Below are 23,144 nucleotides of genomic sequence, written 5' to 3'. Positions count from 1 at the left end.
ATCTTGTGTGTGTGTGAGAGTGTGAGTGTGTGTATATATATATATATATATATATGTGAATAGATTTGTGGATATATATATATATATACACATATATATATATATATATATATATATATATATATATATATATATATATATATATATATATATATATATATATATATATATATATATATATATGTGTACATATATATATATATATTGTTGTGGATATGAGAATGGTTTGTTTTTTTTGTTGTTGTGTAAATTGTTTTAAAATATCGCCCTCCTTACTCGTGTTGTATAAAGGTCAAAGGGCATTCCCGTAGTTAATTCCATAAAGCATACACAAAGGACACCATATATCCCTGTTCAGTAGTTTATATCCTTATTATGTGTATTAGTGTAAGGCTGTGTCTTCCATTAATTGAAATACTCCATTGCACCAAGTGAAATAAGGTAGATTCCCTTCCAATCCCCCTTTCGTCAATTGCCAACTGCATTTGGCTGTTGTCTGCAATTGCCGCCATTAAGCATGTGCTCTGTTCGGGGAAGAAAGGCGTGGCACCTCATCGTCATCAAAAGTTGGAGTCAGAGAGCCCTTAACCACCAATCAGCACCGCGGTGAGCGAACCGGTAGGCGTGCCCTCGTAGCCCGCGGCTTGATTCCGGGGAGGGCAATAAAAGAAGGAGTGAGGGACTGCTTACGGAGTTGAGTAAGGGATCCCCACGAGCAGATGCGTCAGGGAGAGAACCCGTCACGCAACGCCCCCACGAGATACGAGAGAGAAGGCAGATGAACCGGTGGAGAGCACGCGGCGCATGAGACGGAGGAATCCCTGAAAGAGCAGCGGCACACAGCAGCTTCAGCCACAGCAGCTTCAGCCACAGCAGCTTCAGCCACAGCAGCTTCGGGGCTTTGACGGCAGTTTCGAGCGGGGCCACGAAGGAACGGTGGCTGCTAAACGCGCCGATCGAGAAAGGGCGGCGGCTGCTCATCCCCGACCCGACCGTGCTGCGGTTCCAGCTGAACCTTCCGCTCCCTCCAGCCATTCAGGTCATCATCCCCCGTGTAAGTGTGCTTGTAGTCTGTCTTTTGTCTTGTCCCTGGGTATAAGTAAGCTTGTATAAGTTAATATTTGCACTGTGTCTCTGATTTCTTCTGTAAATTGTTTTATTATCCTTCCTTCTCCTTGGTTTTTTTGGTCCTGTAAATAGCAAATAAATTATATTCGTATTCCCTATTTCTCCTTCTTCTTCTTCACATCCGTGTCGCCTTAGTCTTTTCCCCATTGAATATCTGTGGCGCGATTCGGCCAACGTTCAGGAATCGAGTTAGTCGGGGTAACTGTTAGGGCCGCGGCGCCATCCGCTCGGCAAATCAACATCTTATCCGCGGTCCGTAACAATATATATATATATATATATATATATATATATATATATACATATATATATATATATATATATATATATATATATATATATATATATATATATATATATATATATAGTTGCGGTTTTGAGAACCCACACTTGTATATAAAACTCTTGTAAATATCCCATTATTAAAAGGTTAAAGGTAGCACCCCTAGTTAGGCCACAAGCAACACGTAGGCCACCTTAGAACTTCAGTTATCTCATTAGTATGTGTTTTAGATAAGGCCGTGTTTCCAATAGTTGAATCTGCATTGCGTCAATCAAATAAGAAGTAGGCCCATTTCATTCTGTCCATTTTGCCAACCTCTCTCTCCAAGCGACGCCATTACGCGCCCCTACAGTCGGTGCCTTATGGCTCTCCAATTTGTTACGCGCCTTTGTTAGCTGCTCGCAGCCTCGCTGGGCTTCCGCACAAGCGCCACCATAAGCCACGAGGTTAGGCCCGAGGAAGGGGGCGGAACGGCAAGAAGGTGTGGCCACATCATCCAGTCATCAAAGGCGTGGTCGGTAAGCCCTCACCCGCCAACCAGGGCTGAGGTAACATCACCGACAGGCGTGGCAGTTTGGCTCGCGGAGCGTTTTGCTGGTCGAGATATATAAGCGCGAACGCAAAGCCCTTTCACAGGACTCTCGCGGAAGGTTGGCATAACAACAGACTTGGATGAGAGAGCGCTGGTTGTACGAGACTTGTTGAAGAAGGGCGCGCTTGATTAATAGAACATTGGAGAGAGAGCGTTTGGCACGAGCGTGCATTTATTACGTACGCCACAGGACACCAGCTTCCCCCCGCTATATGAACTGTCCGGTCGCGTTCAACGATACGCGGAGCTGCCTGCCGGGTTTCGCCCGCGGGACCGGAGCCTGGACCCCATCGCCGGACCCTCTACCTGTTCCATCTACAATCCCCGTGTGAGTGTGTATGTGTGTCTGGGGTATTAAGCATAAGACTGTTCTAAGACTGCCCTGTGTTCTGCTTCTTCTTCCTCTCTTATACATCCCTTTTGTTTCCTCTTCTTTCTGTATATTTGTTAATAAACCCATCTTTGTTCTTCCTCCCTTCTGGTTTCCTCTCCATCCGATCGCATATGTCCTTTCTATCATTGGGTAAACGTGGCACGATTAAAACCGCTTAGAATCGGGTTAGTCGCATTGTTAACGGCCCGAATCGCGGCTCGTTATCCGCTCGGCGTTTCCACCAATAGCCGTGGTTCGGGCGTGAGTTATTTCCCTGCTTTACGGTCGGGTTAGTAATTAGGTATTTGGGACTAAATTGACCAATCACCCTACCTAATACCGACCGGAAGGAGCGTATAACTTCCAGGACTCGGGTCGGCCAGCTAAAAGGACAAGGGGATTAACCCCCCCTTGATAAGGGGAGCTCCGACCCCCGAGATCCGCAACAATATATATATATATATATATATATATATATATATATATATATATATATATATATATATATATATATATATATACTAGCAGAAGTACCCGGCGTTGCCAGGCGGGGGAGGGGAGGGGGGCAAGGGAGCAGGGGAGGGGGATGGAAATCAGGAAGAAGAAGAAGCCGTACCACCAACTTCGTACAATTCCGGAATTGTTCGATTTATTTGTATTCAAATGTCTGGTGATTGTTTAGTATTTATTTATGCGCAAGTGTACTTGTATATAACTGTCATTAATTTTAAAACGCTTAGGCACTATCGAGCTTTTTTTTTTTCTTCTTTTTTTTTTCTTTTTTTTTATAACTCCAGAGGTACTCCTGGGGTTACTCCTGGGGGTGAGGTGGAGAGAGGGCAGTGCAGGGAGAGTGAGGAAGAGAGTTTTTGATAAAGATAGCAACCCCACCTCCAGGACGAGGCTCAGGTCTATCATACCGGATGAGGGAGCAACCAGCGAGAGATATGAAGGAATCAGAGACATCATGAAGGAGGAAAGTTTCTGTTAAGCAGATCAAGTCTGGTTTGTCAGAAGCAACCTGTATGTAGAGATCAATCAGCTTTGAGCGAAGGCCCAGGATTTTGAGGTCCATACCGTTAAGAGGAAGGGGGAGCATCGGAAACAGGCAGACAGGTCCAGGTCCAGGAGGTGGGGGTTTTAAAGGGGAGGGGGGAGACTTGAATAGCAATATCAAAGCAGACAGGTCCGTGGGGTCACGCCCCCAAGAGCAGTGATTGGTTAGAGTGAGCGCTCGGCGCTCAGGGATTGGTGTAAGGATGACGCCTGCGAGAACCCCCCCCCCCCCCCCCCCCCAGATAGTGGCCATTTATCCTCCCCCTCCCCCCCAGACAGACAGACATCAACTCTGCCATACATTTGAACTGAACAACAACAACAACATGCATTTTAAGGCCATTTTCCCTGCTAGAGCGGGGGTTAGCCTTGCGGTCCCCATGACAATCTTCTCCATTTTGCCCTATTTTCTGCATCTCCCCTTGTCAACCCCGTTGCCCGCATTTCTTCTTCCACCATCTTCAGCCAGGTCTTTCTTGGTCTTCCCCGTCCTCTACTTCCTTCTACATTCATATCCATCACTCTTCTCAACCAGTCACTTTCATCCTTCTTCAACACATGACCAAACCATCTCAACCTGTTTCTCTTCACAGCATCAATCACAGGCTCTATTCCCATCATCTTTCGCAATTCATCATTTGCCTTCCTCTCTCTCAACGATACTCCACACATCCACCGAACCATTCGCATTTCCACCCTTTCCAGCCTTCATTGCTGCTCTACGTTCATTACCCATGTCTCGCTCCCATAAATCATAACACTTCTCACACAAGCAGCATACACCTTTCCCTTCAGCTTCAACGACACTCCCCTCCTCATCAGCACGCCACTCAGTTCCCAAAACTTCTTCCATGCACATCTCACTCGAGCAACCGTTGCCGAGTCTGATCCACCTTCTCCATTCAGCACATCTCCGAGGTAGTAAAATGTTTTCACACCTTCCAGCTTCACGCCGTCTCCAAGATCCAACTCAACATTTCCTCCATCTGCAGCTCCCTCTGTGCACACCTTACATTTGAATGTAGCTGCCACACTGGTTAATGACCCTCTCAGACCACTACATTTTTGATGAACCCACTCAGCGCACATTGTACATTGAATGGAGTTCACTCCGACACCCTTCCTGCACACAGCACACGGCCACTTCCCAGTTCTTTCCACCTCACCACATGCTTTACCACTTGCCATCACCTTCGTCTTTCCGATATTCATCTTCAGACCTTTTGTCTCCATACATTCCTTCCACTTGTTCATCGTTTCCTTCAGTCCATCCATACTTTCCGCAATCAACACCAGATCATCTGCACACAACTCCCACGGTAAACAACTGAACTGAACAACATGAATACATTTGACCTGAACGCTTCGGAGTAACAGTTTGTTTGGCTCTGTAATGAAAATGTACAAGTTGAACCCAGGTGTGATGCTCTCGCTAACCACTGAGAGGCGTCTATAAGAACTCGGACGACTGCGGCTCCGGCACACTCCTGTGACACTTAATCTAAGACATGTAGACTCGGATGGTGCATATACATAGAAAATCTAGGCTTGCTTGCATTGATTGATATTACTGAACCTTCTTTATGATTCCATGATCCTGATATATATATATATTGCATGATTGTATTTCTACAGGATATTGCCAGAGATCGAATTGTCATTAAACCTACCTACAGGACAATGTCGTGGGACTGATTGATTTCCACTACAATTAATGACAATTCGTCTCGCTGTCCAATCGAGAACAAGAGGCGAACGTGAACGACATGGCGGGACACCGGATGATTCAAGTGCCGCAATTTGCAGCCGACGCTCAGGCAGCGGATGCGGGCCGGAACTGACACATTGGCTGAAGACCTGAGACAATCAATTTAAGGCCCAGGAAAACGCCGTCTGTGACGAAACGAAATTGGAGGTGCTACAAACAAAGGTGCATCTTAACGTTTATCGGGCTATCGAACAGTGCGTGACGTTGGATGCAGCCGTGACAGAGCTGAAGCGAATCTATATCAAGAAATGAAGCGCGGTTTATTCTCGGCATCTGCTCGCGGTACGAAAGCAACAGCCCACGGAGACTCTAGACCAATTCGCTCAAGAACTCCGGCGTCTGATGACCGAGAGTGCCCCGGAGGTACGTACACATGAACAAGTTTGTGATGATCTTGTACGCGATTCTTTCGTCGCGGGGATCAAATCCCCAGTCGTGAGACAACGGCTTCTGGAAGAAGCAGACTTGACGCTCGCTGAAGCCCTTCGGCTGGCCCACATTTATACCCAAGCGCGAGAACAATCCAACGCGTATGAACACTCATACGTTGCTGCGGGGACATCTCGGCAAGCTCGACCGGAGAGAGCAACCGCCGCGGACGCGGATGCAGCCACGGCATCGCTGCCGGAATCGGAGACCCCTGCCGCTCCCGAGGAGGACCCTGATCCAGGCTTGACAGCTGCAGCAGCTGCCGGACCAAAGCCCGGACGTAACGTTTTTGTGGGAATCGACAACACCCCAGGTCGGTTTGCCCGGCTCGTGAAGCAGTATGTCATTTGTGCATGAAGACAGGGCATTTTAAGAAGGTTTGCCGAAAGGCGATGCGGGGCAAACAAACTCGCTCGACAATGAATGTGCTTATCGCCGGGCCAGCAGGCCGAGCGAGGAGCGGGGCGCCTCGCCCGACTTTGATGAGAATCGCACCTCCTCATGGGCCCCTGGCTGTGCGCTCGGCCTTGGTGAGGACCAACGCGCCGACTAAACAAATGGGGCAAACACGGCGCGACCGTCCTTGGCCAGCATTCTTCCGCGCCCCTGCCAACTGTCCGATTCGGCCACCCGAACGGCCAATGTTGGCTTTGAAACTTCGCGCGGGACACGAGCGCCATCCGAAGGCTGCTCGTACGAACTACAAGCTCCTGCTAAAGCATGGAAACCTCGAGCTGGCTTTCAAACCCCGCGTGTGACACGAGCACCCTCCGGAGGCTGCTCGTACGAACTGCACGCTACTGCGGCATAGAAAACTTTGGCTGGTGTTGGATCCACACGCGAAGCGCAATCATCTCGCATGGATGGCTCGATACCTACAGGACCACCTGGCCTGGCTCGGGCTATTATCCCACTTATGATCGAAGGGATTTTTGCAAGTGCTTTAATTGACACTGGGTCTACTGATAGTTATGTTGATTATCGGTTGGTGCAAAAACATGGATGGCCGATCCTTGGGACGAGACGTCGGATCTTTATGGCTTCTCAAGGGCTTAGGCTCAGCACAAAAGGGGAATGTCGATTGAAGCTTGTGATAAAGGGACGAATGTTTCCGGACGTGCATCTCATGGTCTTACCAGCCTTATGTGCAGATGTTTTGCTCGGACATGATTTCCTTAAGCGACATGGACGGTTGGAAATGGAATTTGGTGGCACTGACACGCTGGCGGTGTGCACTCTTGCAGGGATGGAAATTGAGCCGCTGTCGCTGTTCCCCAATATGACCACGGACTGCACACCTGTAGCGGTTAAATCGCGACGCTACTCACGAGCTGACGCGCAATTCATTGCGGAGGAAACGGCCCAGCTATTAAAGGAAGGTATCATAGAACCCAGCCGGTCGCCATGGCGGGCCTAAGTCCTGGTGGTACGAAGTGAAGCGCATCGCAAACGAATGATAATCGACTATTCGCAGACGATTAATCGATTTACACAGCTGGACGCCTACCCCCTTCCGGGGATGGACTCCCTGGTTCGACAGGTGGCCCAGTACTCGGTCTATAGCACTCTCGATCTGCGTAGTGCGCATCATCAAATCCCCATCTCCGAGGCCGACCGTATCTATACCGCGTTTGAATCGGGTCAAAAGTTATACCAGTTCACCCGGCTACCTTTTGGGGTCACGAACGGGGTCGCGTGTTTTCAGAGGGCTATGGACGACCTCATCGCTAAGGAGAACTTGACCGACGTCTTTGTATATCTGGACAACCTTACGGTGTGCGGGTATGACCAGGAACATCATGATGCAAATCTGAAGCGCTTCCTCGAGGTTGCGCAGAGGTATCGCTTAACTATGAATGAGGCTAAATGTCGATACTCCGCGCGCACGATAGATCTTCTGGGGTACACCGTGACCCACGGCTCGGTTGCTCCGGATAAGGAGCGTCTGCGACCCTTGCTCGACATGGCCCTGCCCTGCGATCGTGCGTCGCTGAAGCGTGCTCTCGGGCTGTTCGCCCATTACTCTAAGTGGGTGCAAAATTTCTCCGCGAAACTCCGCCCACTTGTGGATTGCGAAGTGTTCCCCATGAGCCTTGAGGCCAAGGCTGCTTTTCATGGCCTTAAGTCCGACATCGCTGGGGCGCCGATTGACGATAACAAATCGTTCGTTTTGGAAAGTGATGCCTCGGATCATGCGATAGCAGCGACTCTCTCCCAGGGGGGGGGGGGGGGGGGGCGCCCGGTGGCTTTCTTTTCACGAACTCTCACCTCCGCTGAACAGCGACATTCGTCTGTCGAAAAGGAAGCGTACGCGATCGTCGAGTCGATTAGGCGTTGGCGTCCCTATTTGCTCGGACAATGCTTCCAAATCATCACGGACCAACAGAGCGTTGCGTTTAAGTACGACACTGTGCATGCCCAACACATTAAGAATGAGAAAATCACTCGCTGGCGCATCGAACTCGCCGATTTCTGCTACACAATCAAATATCGCCCAGGGAGGGATAACCTGTTGGCCGACGCATTATCGCGGCCGGCAACGTGTGTGGGCCTCATATCTTTGGAGGGTCTGCGCGCTTTGCACGACACTGTGCCATCCAGGGGTGGCACGTTTCGCTCATTTTGTGCGATGTCGTAATCTGCCATACTCGGTTGAGGACATTCGCCAGGTCTGTCGCGACTGTACTGTATGTGCTGAATTTAAGCCGTGTTTTTATAACCCTCCCATGGGGACGCTGGTCAGAGCTACTAGGCCGTGGGAGCGATTGGCGATGGATTTCAAAGGGCCGCTGCCGGTATCGAGTAACTCTCGTTACCTGCTCACTATAGTTGATGAGCACTCGCGATTTCCTTTCGCTTTCACATGTGCAGATATGACGGCCGCAACGGTTATACGATGTCTGCAGAACTTGTTTTCTATGTTCGGGAACCCGGCCTATGTGCATACCGATCAGGGTGCGGTGTTCCTGTCCCAGGAAGTGAGGAGCTTCTTACTTCAGCATAATGTCGCTTCTAGCTATACCACCCCGTATAGACCGCAGGCGAATGGGCAGGTCGAACGCTTCAACGGGATCATATGGAGGGCCGTCACGCTAAGCCTGCGGTCCCTCAGCCGGGGCCTAGATAAATGGGCTTGGTCGTTACCTGCGGCTCTGAACTCAATCAGGGCTTTACTATGTACGGCCACCAACCAGACTCCTCACGAATGGATGTTTCACCACCCAAGGAGCTCGGGAAGTATCCGTTCGTTACCTAGTTGGCTTGCTGAGCCGGGGCCGGCCTACCTCAAACGCGCGGTTCGCACGAGCAAGTATGACCCACTAGTGGATAAGGTACAGGTACTCCAGGCTAATTCCGAGCATGCTTGCGTGATGATGGCTGATGGACGCGAGTCCACGGTCTCCGTACGCCACCTGGCCCCTTGCGGGGCCATCAACCCTTGCGGGGATATCGACGAACCAATTTATGAGTCTATAGACTCTTCCGTGGCTCTACCTATGGAGCATCTGCCGGCCCTCCCGTCGCAAAACGCACCCCTGCCTGTAGGTACAGTGGTGCCCCCACCGTCGCCTGCCTCAGGCGGCTACTCCGATGCGGGGGACTCCGGGCTTGGGGATGTAGTACTCGGTAGTTTCCGGACCCGTGCTGGCAGGGAAATTCACCGCCCTGATCGCTACGGATGGGCCGACTGACATGGATTGACATCGCTACACTACTAATGCTGCTGCATGCTTGGTTCCTGCCTAGCGTGAGTGTAGTTCTAACGGCGGGGAGAATGTAATGAAAATGTACAAGTTGAACCCAGGTGTGATGCTCTCGCTAACCACTGAGAGGCGTCTATAAGAACTCGGACGACTGCGGCTCCGGCACACTCCTATGACATTTAAGCTAAGACATGTAGACTCGGATGGTGCGTATACGTAGAAAATCTAGGCTTGCTTGCATTGATTGATATTACTGAACCTTCTTTATGATTCCATGATCCTGATATATATATTGCATGATTGTATTTCTACAGGATATTGCCAGAGATCGAATTGTCATTAAACCTACCTACAGGACAATGTCGTGGGACTGATTGATTTCCACTACACTATCCGTTCCTTGGAAAGATTTTAATCGTCAGAAAAGCACCAATATTATTGGCACCTTTTAGAAGTTGTAAGAAATAATTAGATTTCAAGCATGTGATTCTCCTTTACTTTGGAATTGAACTCACCTACGGTGAGTTGCAGGTACCTGCAATATAAAAAATCACTCATTCAACCAGTTTGAATGGAGAAAAGGAGTCATTCTATCGTTTTGTGTCACTGTGTGTACCGCAATGGCAATGGAGAAAGGAAAGAAAATCAGAGAATTGTCTGAGGAGGTCAGACACAAGATTGTAGCCAAGAATGGACAATCTCAAGGCTACAAGTCCATCTCCAGAGACCTTGATGTTCCTGTGTCCACTGCACGCAATGTTATCCGGAAGTTTGAGGCCCATGGCACTGTAGCCAACCTCCCTGCACGTGACCGCAAGTGAAAACTTGATCAAAGATTGCAGCAAATGATTGTTTGAATGGTGGAGAAAGCACCTTGATCAACTGCCAAACAGAGCTGACCTTCAGACACAAGGTACAACAGTTTCAACTCACACCATCCGTCGCCAACTCAATGAAAGCGGGTTCTATGGTAGGAGACCCAGGAGGACCCCACTGCTGAGAGAGAGAGAGAGAGAGAGAGACATAAGAAAGTCCGACTGGAGTTTGCCAAAACACATCTGAACAAGCCAAAATCCTTCTGGGAGAATGTCCTGTCGACAGACGAGACCAAATTAGAGCTTTTTGTAAAGCACATCATCTCTATGTTTACAGAAAACAAAATGAAGCCTTCAAAGAAAAGAACACCATCCCTACAGTCAAACATGAAGGAGGTTCAGTAATGTTTTGGGGTTGCTGTGCTGCCTCTGACACTGGGTACCTTGAATGTGTGCATGGCATCATTAAATCAGGAGATAAAGGCATTTTGGAGTGCAATGTTCAACCTGGTGTCAGAAAGCTGGGTCTCCAGAGAAGGTCATGGGTCTTGCAGCAGGACAATGAACCCCAAACAGACTTAGAAAAGCATCCAGGAATGGTTCAAGACAAAATGCTTGACTGTTCTGAAGTGGCCAGCAATGAGTCCAGATCTACATCTCATTGAACACCTGTGGGGAGATCTGAAAACAGCAGTTGGGAGAGGGCACCCTTCAAATCTGGGAGAATGGGAGCAGTTTGCACAAGAAGAGTGGGCCAAACTGGCAGTAGAGAGGTGTAGGAAGCTCATTCATGGCTCCAGGAAGCGCTTGGCTGTAGTTGTTTTGTCCAAAGTCTGTGCTACCAAATATGAAATCAATGGTGTCAATAATTTTATTTTCTGATTTAAAAGGATATATTAAGTTCTGAATCAAAAACAAAGGTTCTGTAATATTAACAGTAAAATAAAGAATTGTGGAGACCAAATAGTTTTGTCAATTTCAACTTATTTTTTAGAAAATTGTGAGTTATTTGAAAAAGGTGCAAGGGTGCCAATATTGTTGGCCACGAATGTACATACTTGTACCAAGTTTGATTTAAATCCTTTCAGCTGTTCTCAAGCATGACATTTTTTTAATGACATGACCTCTGACATCACAAAAATCACAAAAATCACCTCACTCTTCATCTTGATGCCAAAATATTGTTACCGTTTCCGCGCGACCCTCCTGCCCTTACCAAGGGGAGATTAAGCCCCTTGTTCTTTTTGGTTCGTCGCAACCGAGAGACTTGAGTCGCCCCTCCCGGGCAGATGCAAAGTAGGGTTTCGGGACAATTCTCGCACGTACCTAAGTACCCACGCCGCCGCGGAAGCGGGGATCAAGCCTCGCACGAACCACGCGTAATTTGAGTACGTCCGAGCGAATGGCGTACCACGTGGTCCGTGCATATCTCTGGTATTAGAACCCGATTCGAGCGGTTTTATTCGTACCACGCTTAGTCAATAGATGGAAGGGACGAGACGGTCGAATAAAAGGAAGAACACAGGTTTAATAATTATTTACACTATTATGTACAAGGATCGGTAGAAAGCAGAGACACAGGGCAGAACTTAAACAGTCTTAGCTTATCCCCAGACACGGGCCCGATCACACTCACAGGGGGAAATGAAGGAAGGATGGTGTTCACGCGCTGAGCGCGCTGGCTTGGTCGTCCAGGAACAGCTTCGCCCGGCGTGGCCCTCCCCGGTCACAGCACGTCCCTCGATGAAGGCAAGTAGGCGGCGGGAGGGATCCTTGCAGCGCGTCTCTCGAACAAAGGGCAGAGCAGGCAGGCGGGAAAATGCACACGTCTCTCGCACGGCTCGATGGTTCCTCACAGCGCTATTAATCAGTGGCGCGCTTTTACTCGCGTAACTCAATCGAGAGGATCCGCCTCAAGCTCAACCGAGCAATTAACGTGTTCAAACGCCTCTTCCCTCAAAACCCGTTTGGCTTCTTTCAGCGCACCTCTCCTCAGAACTTGTTCACTCGTCAAGCGCCTCTCCCATAACTCGTTCAACACTCACAAGTGCCTCTCCCATAACTCTTAACCTGTTCACTTCTCAAGCGCCTCTCCCATAACTACTTGACTTCTTTCAGCACACCTCTCCTCAACTGGGGTGCGCAAAGGGTTTTATTGCCACACCCTTAGCCCCATCGAATGTTCTAACCACGCCTTTTGACACAGTGCTAAGCCACTCCCTTCGAGCCCTGATTGGCGGGTCGCTCTTACCGTCGGCTTCTCCTCCGCCTTCCTTCGGTCTTGCCTCGACTTGTCAGGCCCGCCTCGTGTTAATTTGCGCCAAAAACCACAGTATCGAGGCGTCATAAGCAATGGAAGGACCTAACTCTCATTATTCTACTCAACGCAAAACTAACACAGGAAAAGGACTATGCTTACATTTACTAAGACATAACTGAACTATCGCGCGAGGCTACGTGTTGTAGTGTGAAACTATGAAGGGGGAAATTAACCTTTATTGTACAAACTCAAAACCGGAACAATATAATCAGGTCATCTTTGCATCATAATATACACTAACACCAAGTTAGTTCAAAATCCCATCACTGGTTCACAAGTTGGTGCAGCAACATAATCTTTACTTAGCATAACCTCTGACCTTTGACCTCTTGATCCCAAAATATAATCAGTTCAAGTTTACATCATTATACATACTTGTACCAAGTTTGATTTTAATCCCTGCAGCTGTTCTCAAGTTATCACGTTTTTACCTGACGTGATCTCTGACCTTTGATCTGTTGTTGCAATAATCCAACCAGTTCATCTGTGCATCATATATACTTCTACCAAGTTTGTTCAAATTCCCATCACTTGTTCACAAGTTGGCGTGGCAACATAATTTTTCCTTACCCTGGCCATTGACCTCTTGACCACAAAATAAAGTCAGTTTATCTTTGCATCACAACAGATACTTGTACCAACTTTGGGCAGAATCCCATCACTAGTTCACAAGTTATCGCTGTAACAGGATTTTTACCTAACATGACCTGACCTTTGACCTTGTGACCCCAAAGTATTGACAGTTCATCTTTACCTTATTATACATATCTGCACCAAGTTAGACTCGGGTCCCTTCAGCCGTTCTCAAGTTATCGCGGAAATAAAAACCTATCAAAGACAGTCAGACAGACAACTCGAAAACATTATCCCTATGGCGGCTTCGTCAGTGGAGGCACAAAAATTAGGCATCAATAGAGTAAGAGAGGATCCACTGGATGTACAAAAGGCACTGTTTGGGAAGTCCCTGAACACACCAGGACCTCTGCACAGGAATCCAGAAGGTAACTCAATTACAACAAATGCCAAAATCAAAATAATCAGCGAAAAAAACATGGTCTGACAAATGGTCCTTGTTTGAACACAAACTCGGAAATGCAAATGTGGGGACCCTTTATCTCAAAATAATCCAGAAATTTGAGTTATATCAGAACTTAGAAACCTTGAACTAAATCCCAAGCTGAGATTGAGATCGAATGATCAACTTGTCATACAAGGAAGAAGTGAATGTGTGGGATACTGACTAATGAACAAGTTAAACGATACATGGACCAACCAAGTAACATCAATACTTGGTTTAGGGAGTGTGGGAAGAGTAGCGCGAGAAGGAAGGATGGTGGGAGAGAATAAGGAGTGTGGTGTGAAGGGATGAGTGGGGACAGAAGGGAAACAAATTTGGGAGAGATGAGTAAGGGGAGGGAAGGAGCACATATGGAGCATGTTGAGGGTGGGAGGTGAGGGATGGGGGATGGGGGGTGGGAGGTTGGCTCAGTCAAGATTTCCACCGTATTTGTGTACGTAACAAACAGATGGCGTCTGTCTGAGCAAGGAATCATTCCTAGTGGAGAATAACAAGGCAACCAAGAAAATTAAGAAAACAATACGATTGCCACAGTAAACGGCTCACACAGCAGTTTCAGAACTATCATCGTCAGAATAAAATAATAAATAAAAAGAAAGTGATTAAACAAACAAGACATCAGCACTCTGAAGGAACATGTGGAAATAACACGATATCACCAAATATTATGGAACATAGTTTTCATCATAAAGTTATACGTAAGTGATTATGCAAGTGAAGGGAGAATACAACTTTAAAAAATGTAAATCCATGTGATGGTGAGAGACATGATTGGAGCTGATGGTCGGAGATCAAGGATCTCCAGTAAGACCGGCTCAGAGAGCCTTACCTGATGTTGAGATAAGTGAGCGAGCGAAGATTTACAACATGTTCCGGCATAGTGCGGATGCAGTTGTGATAAAGCTCGAGGGATTCCAGGCAAACCAGTTGGCACACTTCGAGCGCAACTTCGTTCACACGGTTCTTTGATAGGTCTGTAAGCGGAGGGAAAAATAAAATAAAATAAAATAGCTTCGGTTACGTTAATAGCAAATTAGGGCAAATGAATATTATACAATATAGTCATGAGTGGGCTGACTGTCATCCCTTGAGGTTGTAGTTCAGACCTCTGCTGATTTTGGGGAACCCCCTGGGAGCACCCTGATCCCCTGGGAGGCCCGCTGATCCAAAATCAAAAAATCTAAAACTAAGCAATCCTGTGGACCAGAGTAGAAGGACTGTATCAGGTTTCAGAGCAATCAGTTGGTAAATAAGGGATGGGTAGGGATCCAAAGTTTGGGGGTTAACCCCCCTTGGAACTCCCATGATCCGAAATTGAAAATGGAAGCACGAGCGATTGTGTGGGCTACTGTCTTGTATTCATGTGTCAAGTTTCAGAACAACCAGCCTGGTGAAAAGGGAGGAGCAGCAAAAATAGCAAAAAGTTAACGGACGGACGGAAGGACGGACGGACAGACAGAATCTGGACATCACGACCCCTTTTATAACTTCATCTCTGAGAATCGACATGAGGTGATCTGAAAATAAACAAGGCACTCTGACATCTCGACTTCAACCGATATGCTTCGGTCCACATTATTACATCATTATAAATATTTGTACCAAGTTCAATTTAAATTCATTCAGCCGTTCTCAAGTATCACGTTTACTTGACATGACGTCTGACCTTTGACCTTTGACACCACAATCTAATCAGTCATCATTGCATCATAATATATATACACTTGCACCAAGTTTGGTCAAAATCCCATCACTGGTTCACAAGTTAGCTCGGTAACAGAATTTTTACCTTACCGGACCACTACTGACCTTTATCCTCAATCTATTCAGTTTATCCTTGCATCATTATACATACTTCAACTCAAGTGGTGAGTTTGAGGTGAAGGTGGGAGTGCATCCAGGATCAGTACTAAGTCGATGACTATTTGTAGCTGTGATGGAGGTGCTGGCTCGGAATGTAAAGGAGGGTTTACCGTGGGAGTTGTTGTATGCAGATGATCTGGTGGTGATTGCGGAAAGTATGGATGGACTGAAGGAGCAGATGAACAAGTGGAAGGAATGTGTGGAGACAAAAGGTCTGAAGGTGAATATCGGAAAGACGAAGGTGATGGCAAGTGGTAAAGCATGTGGTGAGGTGGAAAGAACTGGGAAGTGGCCGTGTGCTGTGTGCAGGAAGGGTGTCCGAGTGAACTCCATTCAATGTACAATGTGCGCTGAGTGGGTTCATCAAAAATGTAGTGGTCTGAGAGGGTCATTAACCAGTGTGGCAGCTACATTCAAATGTAAGGTGTGCACAGAAGGAACTGCAGATGGAGGAAATGTTGAGTTGGATCTTGGAGATGGTGTGAAGCTGGAAGGTGTGAAAACATTTTACTACCTCGGAGATGTGCTGAATGGAGAAGGTGGATCAGACTCGGCGACGGTTGCTGGAGTGAGATGTGCATGGAAGACGTTTCGGGAACTGAGTGGCGTGCTGACGAGGAGGGGAGTGCCGTTGAAGCTGAAGGGAAAGGTGTATGCTGCATGTGTGAGAAGTGTTATGATTTATGGGAGCGAGACATGGGTAATGAATGTAGAGCAGCAACGAAGGCTGGAAAGGGTGGAAATGCGAATGGTTCAGAGGATGTGTGGAGTATCGTTGAGAGAGAGGAAGACAAATGATGAATTGCGAAAGATGATGGGAATAGAGCCTGTGATGGATGCTGTGAAGAGAAACAGGATGAGATGGTTTGGTCATGTGTTGAGGAAGGATGAAAGTGACTGGTTGAAAAGAATGATGGAAATGAATGTAGAAGGAAGTAGAGGACGGGGAAGACCGAGAAAGACTTGGCTAAAGGTGGTGGAAGAATAAATGAGGGCAAGGGAGTTGGCAAGGGAGTTAACAAGGGGAGATGCCGAAAATAGGGCAAAATGGAGAAGATTGTCATGGGGCCCGCAAGGCTAAACCCTGCTCTAGCAGGGAAAATGGCCTTAAAATGCCTGTTGTTGTTGTTGTTGTTGTTGTTGTACTCAAGTTATCATGGTAACAAAAACCTATCATGGATGCACCGACGGAGACCCCAAAAACATAATGCCTCCAGCAACTTTGTCAGTGGAGGCACAAAAAAAAAAGTTTAAAAAATAAAATAAAAACATTTGCAAACACGAAAGAGCAATCAGATTGCAAACCCTCGCCAGGATGCGTTTTAGTCGTTTTTAAGGCTTTTGTGTTAAAACAAATATGATGGCCAAAGTCATACGGCACGTGACCGATTAACTTATTGGTTCACGAGTTATCAAGTGACCACTATATGCGTCTGTCTGTGTGTGTGTCTGTGTGTGTGTCTGTCTGTGTGTGTGTCTGTGTGTGTGTCTGTGTGTGTGTCTGTGTGTGTGTCTGTGTGTGTGTCTGTGTGTGTGTCTGTGTGTGTGTCTGTGTGTGTGTCTGTGTGTGTGTCTGTGTGTGTGTCTGTGTGTGTGTCTGTGTGTGTGTCTGTGTGTGTGTCTGTGTGTGTGTCTGTCTGTGTGTCTGTCTGTGTGTCTGTCTGTGTGTCTGTCTGTGTGTCTGTCTGTGTGTCTGTCTGTGTGTCTGTCTGTGTGTCTGTCTGTCCACAGCATAACTACCCGATGATATCATCCGATCTTGATGAAACTTGGGTGGGAGGTTGATATCGTGATCTAGTTGTGTCCTGCCTGGAGTGGGCGTATTGCGCCCATTGTGGGTGGAGCCACGCCCGAAAAAGATGTCTTTTTAGGGGGTAATCGAGTTCAAGCTACATCTTCTCCGAGGGGTTTGGTGGAATCTGACAGGGGTTTCGATATTTGGTTAGGCCAATGTCATGTCTCTAGCCCCACGGAGCTCGATTTTTCATTTTTCTTTTTTTTTTTCCCCATTTCATTTTTCACCGAATTTTCAGTATTGTGTAGCGAAAAAAATAATATGAATGAATGATCGTTTTAAGGCCATTATCCCCGCTAGAGCGGGGGTTAGCCTTGTGGGGCCCATGACAATCATGGTTCCCTGTTTGAGGCAATGTTTTTATGGCCGGATGCCCTTCCTGACGCCAACCCTTGGTCACGCTCTTACGATGCGCAGGGATACGGTGTACCTATTCTAAATCGGGGTACTCACCGTGATCATTCATCCCAGCAAGCTGGTACTCAATTTGCCGACCTCGGAAGGATGACAGGCTGAGTCAACCCCCCTGGCGTTAATTCAGCGATCGACCGGGATTCGAACCCAGGATCCTAGGATCCCAAGCCGGCACCCTAACCGCCAAGCCAACACCAGGCTATTGTGTAGCTAACTAACCTCATAACTGATTACACATTATTTTTTAAATCTCATTTCAAGGTCAATAGCCTTCGTTTTGACATTTCCGGGCCAGGCCTGTCCAGGCCCGTTTCGGTTATAGTCCGTCCTTTGTCATTGAATACTGCTCGCTCGTGAACCATCATCGTCTCCTGACTTCTTTTTTTTTCTCCACCAATTTATCCCTAGACGCTCAATAAATTTCATCTCGATTGGATGAAGTTTTGCACTTGTCAAATGATGACGTCATAATGGAGGAGCCTATGACATAATCATTAACATATGCTATTCCCCATGGAGAGTTCTTTACAATGAGCCATGTCTCAATTCTTTCCCGGCAACACTTTCAGAGATGGAGGTGCAAAGTTTTTCGGGTTTTTCCAAGATGGCGTCTGTACCACATGACCTATTGCGTAATAATTTTTTTTTTTATCATACAGGAGGAGGTGTACCTATGGTGAAAATTTCCTGTCAATCAGATCAACAGTTGCACAGAAAATCATATTTATTCTGTGTGGACAAACAGACAAACAGAAAGACAGACGGACTCAAATGCAATACCCTCTCCTCTGGCGAGGGTAACTAGTAATCACCAAGCTGCACAGCCGGAGAGCGGAACGCACAGCAGGCCGGACAGCTTGGGAGCACTCTGGGCAGCCGGGAAGATTGCCACGCAACACTCCAGGCAGCAGAGCATGCCACTCAGCAGAGGAAAGTATGCCATGCAACACTCCAGGCAGCAGAGCATGCCACTCAGCAGAGGAAAGCATGCCACGCACAGAGGAAAGTATGCCACGCAGCAGAGGAAAGCACGCAGCGTAGCCAGGAAATATAAAGAAATAAATACCAATCAAGTATTCAGATTAAACATTTGGACACAAGCTAAGATTAATGTTAAAATAACTGGAGCAATGCGACTGAGTCACCAGTATGACTCCGCATAGTACCTGCCCGTGACAACGGATAGATGCCCTGGTTCACTGTCCTAAATATAAACAAGCTTGATTTAAATCCCTTCAGCTGTTTTCACCACAGGACAGGTTTCATATCGATCGGTGAAGCGGTTTCGGAGAAGGGAGTTTTTTATTTTAATATTGGCTTTCAAGCTAATAATATGGCTGCCACACCACGTGACAGACGACCTGTAAAATGTCCACTCTGCATATGCATGGGAAGGGGATCACATTTGTGAAGTTTCGTGTTGATTGGATAAGTTTTGTTTTTCTATACAATATGGCTGCCAGACCACGTGACCTACAATGTCATCATTTTCAAACTATATGCAACAATAGTGTTAGATGACATTTAAAATTTTGCATCAATAGGGTAAATGGTTTCAGAGATATTATTTATTATTTTCCTTCAGTCCAAAATGGCTGCCACACCATGTGACCAATGATGTTTTCGTGATCAACTTTTAATCGCCATTCGTAGCCAATGACATGTAAAGTTTTGAATCAATAAATTTGGTGGTTTGGGAGAAGATTTTTTTCAAGATATTAGGTTCAATCCAATATGGCTGCCAAACCATGTGACCTATGATGTCATAAATTTAATATTTCAATACAAATGGGTCATATATCATGTGCTTGCAATTTTAGATTTTTAGGATAAAAAATTTGATGAAAACTTTTTTGCCTGGTATACCACTGCACCAATGATGTAATCATTATCATGCTTTTGTTTGCCATCGGGAGTACTTGACAATGTGCCAAGTTTCAAATGTTTCCATTCACCGATTTCCGAGAAATATTTTTATTATAATATTTAATTATTATAATTAATTAAATATAATATTTAATTTATTATAATTTATTATAATAATAATATAATATTTAAATATTTTTATTATTATTTGCGTTTAATCCAAAATGGCTGCCATACCACATGACCTATGACATCACAAATTAACCAAAAAAAACATTTTGCATGGGCGTCACTCCTATCCTGAAAGTTTCGCCTCAATCGGCCATGTGGTTGCTGAAAAAAAAAACGAGGTTTAGCCCATACGGACGGACAGACAACCCGAAAACATAATGCCTCCAGCCACCTTCGGGGGCGGAGGAATAAAAATATAGTTTGACCAGGACGCATATATGGATTGATCCACCCACGTTAGAATGTCAACCCACTGTTACGTTTGATCTCAATTAAAGGTTACATGGAACAGAAAAGAGAAAAGTAGGAAAGAGAAAATATCAGATGCTAACGTGAATCATCTGCAAAAAAGATTTTCAAAAGGCACATGACCTTTGACCTGTTTAACCCAAAATCTAATCAGTTCATCTTTATATCCCAGTGAATACCTGTGCCAAGTTTGGTCGGAATCCGTTCAGCGATTCACAAGTTAATGTGGTAAAGAAAATCTGCTATACGCGCACGGACAGACTGACGGATAACCCAAATGTGAAGACTGTAAAGACTTTCATGAATGTGCAGGCTCAAAACATAACGCCTCGAGGGAATTCGGTCGTACAGGCAAAGAAACATCCACGCTCCTCGGCACATTTAAACGAGGCTTCCATTAATGTCCCTTCAGATATCCCTCATGAAAATGGAAATTATAAAAATAAAAAAACACGACAAGCATAAGAGTTTTGAGGAAACGTTCCCCTCAGAGAAGATGCCAACATGACCCTCTCTTTTCGGAAAACATGTCAAGTGAACTTGCACTTCGCTAGTTTATCATTACACCAAGATTGATATCAATGATTTGCATTTCAACCAGGTACTCGGTACGATTCAGTGTATCTTGAAAGACTCCAACAACCTGGACTTCTGGTGCACCCATACAGCTGGAATCTTCACCAAATACTCACAAGCACCATTGTTTACCATTATAGGCCACAATTGATGTACAAGAAGGAATACCTCAAGCCAAAAGTATCTACGGAAAAAAAAAATTCATTCTGGAAAGCAGCCATATTACCACAAGTCTATTTTGGGAAGCTTCGGCTTGTTGTCTTGACCTTAACCATTCGGCATCACATTTCACATGCAGAGAACACTTCCAGGAATATTTCGAAAACTACAATCAGATCTATAAACTCATGGATTTTATGTTCTCCATTTGTGTCGATTGGTCTTCGTAATGAGTGCTCACAACTGTGTATTTTTCATGCTCATTCTATCCCTCATCCCTACTCGGGATCTCTTCGACCCCAAATTACCCCATTTCGATGACTCCCATTTTCCAGGTTATTGTGATACCCCCTGGGCGAGCGTTTGAAATTTTGGGCGAGCATTTGAAATTTTGAGCGAGCATTTGAAATTTTGGGCGAGCATTTGAAATTTTGGGCGAGCATTTGAAATTTTGGGCGAGCATTTGAAATTTTGAGCGAGCATTTGAAATTTTGGGCGAGCATTTGAAATTTTGGGCGAGCATTTGAAATTTTGGGCGAGCATTTGAAATTTTGGGCGAGCATTTGAAATTTTGAGCGAGCATTTGAAATTTTGGGCGAGCATTTTTGGGTGAGCATTTGAAAGTTTGAGCGAGCATTTGAAATTTTGAGCGAGCATTTGAAATTTTGGGCGAGCATTTGAAATTTTGGGCGAGCATTTTTGGGCGAGCATTTGAAATTTGTTCAAGGCGCCGGTGATAACTTGCCTACTGCTCCCAAATGGCACCAATTATAATATGTTTAATAGACACCAATTAATGCTGCTGAGGAATGGGAGGTTCAGCTAAACATCCATCCGAGGGACGGCACACTTTGTGATGCAACACCACCGTGCAATGAAGCACCAAGTTTGACAATCAGACGGACGATTTATAAATCAACATTATGTGGTGCTTCAAGCATAAATAAATCCTTCGTCAGCGATCACTGTGTCGTAAGAAGCCATATTGAACTCTCAATAGAAAGAAGAAGAACGGCACTCGGTAGAACGCATACCTCCGCTCCGCCAAACTGAACTGTTTACCTTCAGTATCCCACCGATACGCTGCATCTGCATCCCTGAAAGAAAATTCAATCGGCTTGTGGTTTTCTTTTTTGTATACAAGATCGAGGCTCGTGTAAGAGCTAACATTAATGATAAAAACAAACCGACACAAAAGACCAAATAAAGGGAGCGGGAGACAAGATGGGGAGAGAGAGGGAAGCACACAAGTACAACAGCAGAGAACAAGGACAACGGATGATCTGTGGGAGGGAGAGGGCTTGGGGGGAGGAGGCGTGGGAAGGGGGGTGGGGGAGGGAGAGGTAAAGAACACATGGACACAAAACCCGAGCACCGAGCAAACTCATCCACCTAGTTGTCATAAACGGTCCACACGTTTTGAAATATAAAACTGCATATTGTTTTTTGGCCCCATCTGTCAATGGTGAGGGATCACTTTAAAATTAAAACAAGTCTAACAATGGTGTAGTCGGGCATGGATCTGCTGAATGGTGGATATGCTGTCCCCATCATGTGACCAGATCCTCAGCTCTGATTGGAAGTTTGTGAGGGACATAAATGGAATGGATGGACAAACGCTGTTCCAGATGGGCCATGCCATAAAAATATGGCTTCCAAACCGCGTGACCGAACATCCGAACCATGAATATCCAAACCATTAAGTCATCAATTTTTTCGTCTTTCTCGCACAATGTATCCACAGATCACGCTTAAGAAATTTCATACTGATCATATCAAGCGTTCTACTTGTTGATTTATGACGTCATAAATCGACACCAATGACATCACTAGCATATGTTATTCTCCATGGGGAGGGGGTACTTTACAATTAGCAATCTTTCAATTTTTTCCATGGAGCAGTTTCGGAGACAGAAGTGCAAAGTTTTTCGGTTTTTCCAAGATGGTGCCTGTATCACATGACCTATAAGGTCATAGCAATCATTAAAAATCGTACAGGAAGAGGGACTCCGATGGTGAAAATTTCATGTCAATCAGACCAACAGTTGCAAAGAAAACAAATTTAAAATGTATTAAACCCACAAAATGCCTGTGGATGGGACATACATACATACATACGTCACATACATACATACGTCATACATTCATACATACATCGGATGGCCAGACAAACGTTGTTCCAGACGGCATTGCTATACGGGCTACGCCAAAAAAAAAAAAATCCTCGTATCAGGATCCAGATCTTCACCAATGTGGAATAATTTCGTCCATGTCACACATCCAAGCTCTCCACCAAATTTCGTCCAGATCCGTCCACAACTTTGAGATATCCTATTCACATACAGCCATGAAATCAACCTCCGTCCCCGTTGGATAAAACACCTTTGACCACACCATCAGCCATCAGGTATCAGGTATCAGGTATATCAGCTTTTACAAATACAA

The 23,144-nt window shown here is 46.0% G+C and overlaps 1 protein-coding gene across 9 annotated transcripts in view; it reads right to left on the bottom strand.

Annotated features, from left to right (window-relative positions):
- LOC137438964 (DISP complex protein LRCH3) overlaps window positions 1-23,144 on the bottom strand; it is a 94,143-nt gene that overhangs the window by 61,089 nt on the left and 9,910 nt on the right. For all 9 annotated transcript variants that reach the window (XM_068134472.2, XM_068134474.2, XM_068134477.2 and 6 more), the window contains exon 2: window positions 14,376-14,520. In XM_068134472.2, coding sequence (XP_067990573.2) covers window positions 14,376-14,520 — 145 coding nt within the window. The remainder of the gene's footprint in view (window positions 1-14,375; window positions 14,521-23,144) is intronic.

The sequence above is a fragment of the Myxine glutinosa genome, chromosome 13 (genome assembly GCF_964187855.1).
Source record: "Myxine glutinosa chromosome 13, kmMyxGlut1.1, whole genome shotgun sequence".
Taxonomy (NCBI): Eukaryota; Metazoa; Chordata; class Myxini; order Myxiniformes; family Myxinidae; genus Myxine; species Myxine glutinosa.
The sequence above is the reverse complement of the archived record's forward strand: the minus strand, read 5'-3'. Positions and strand labels throughout refer to the sequence as shown.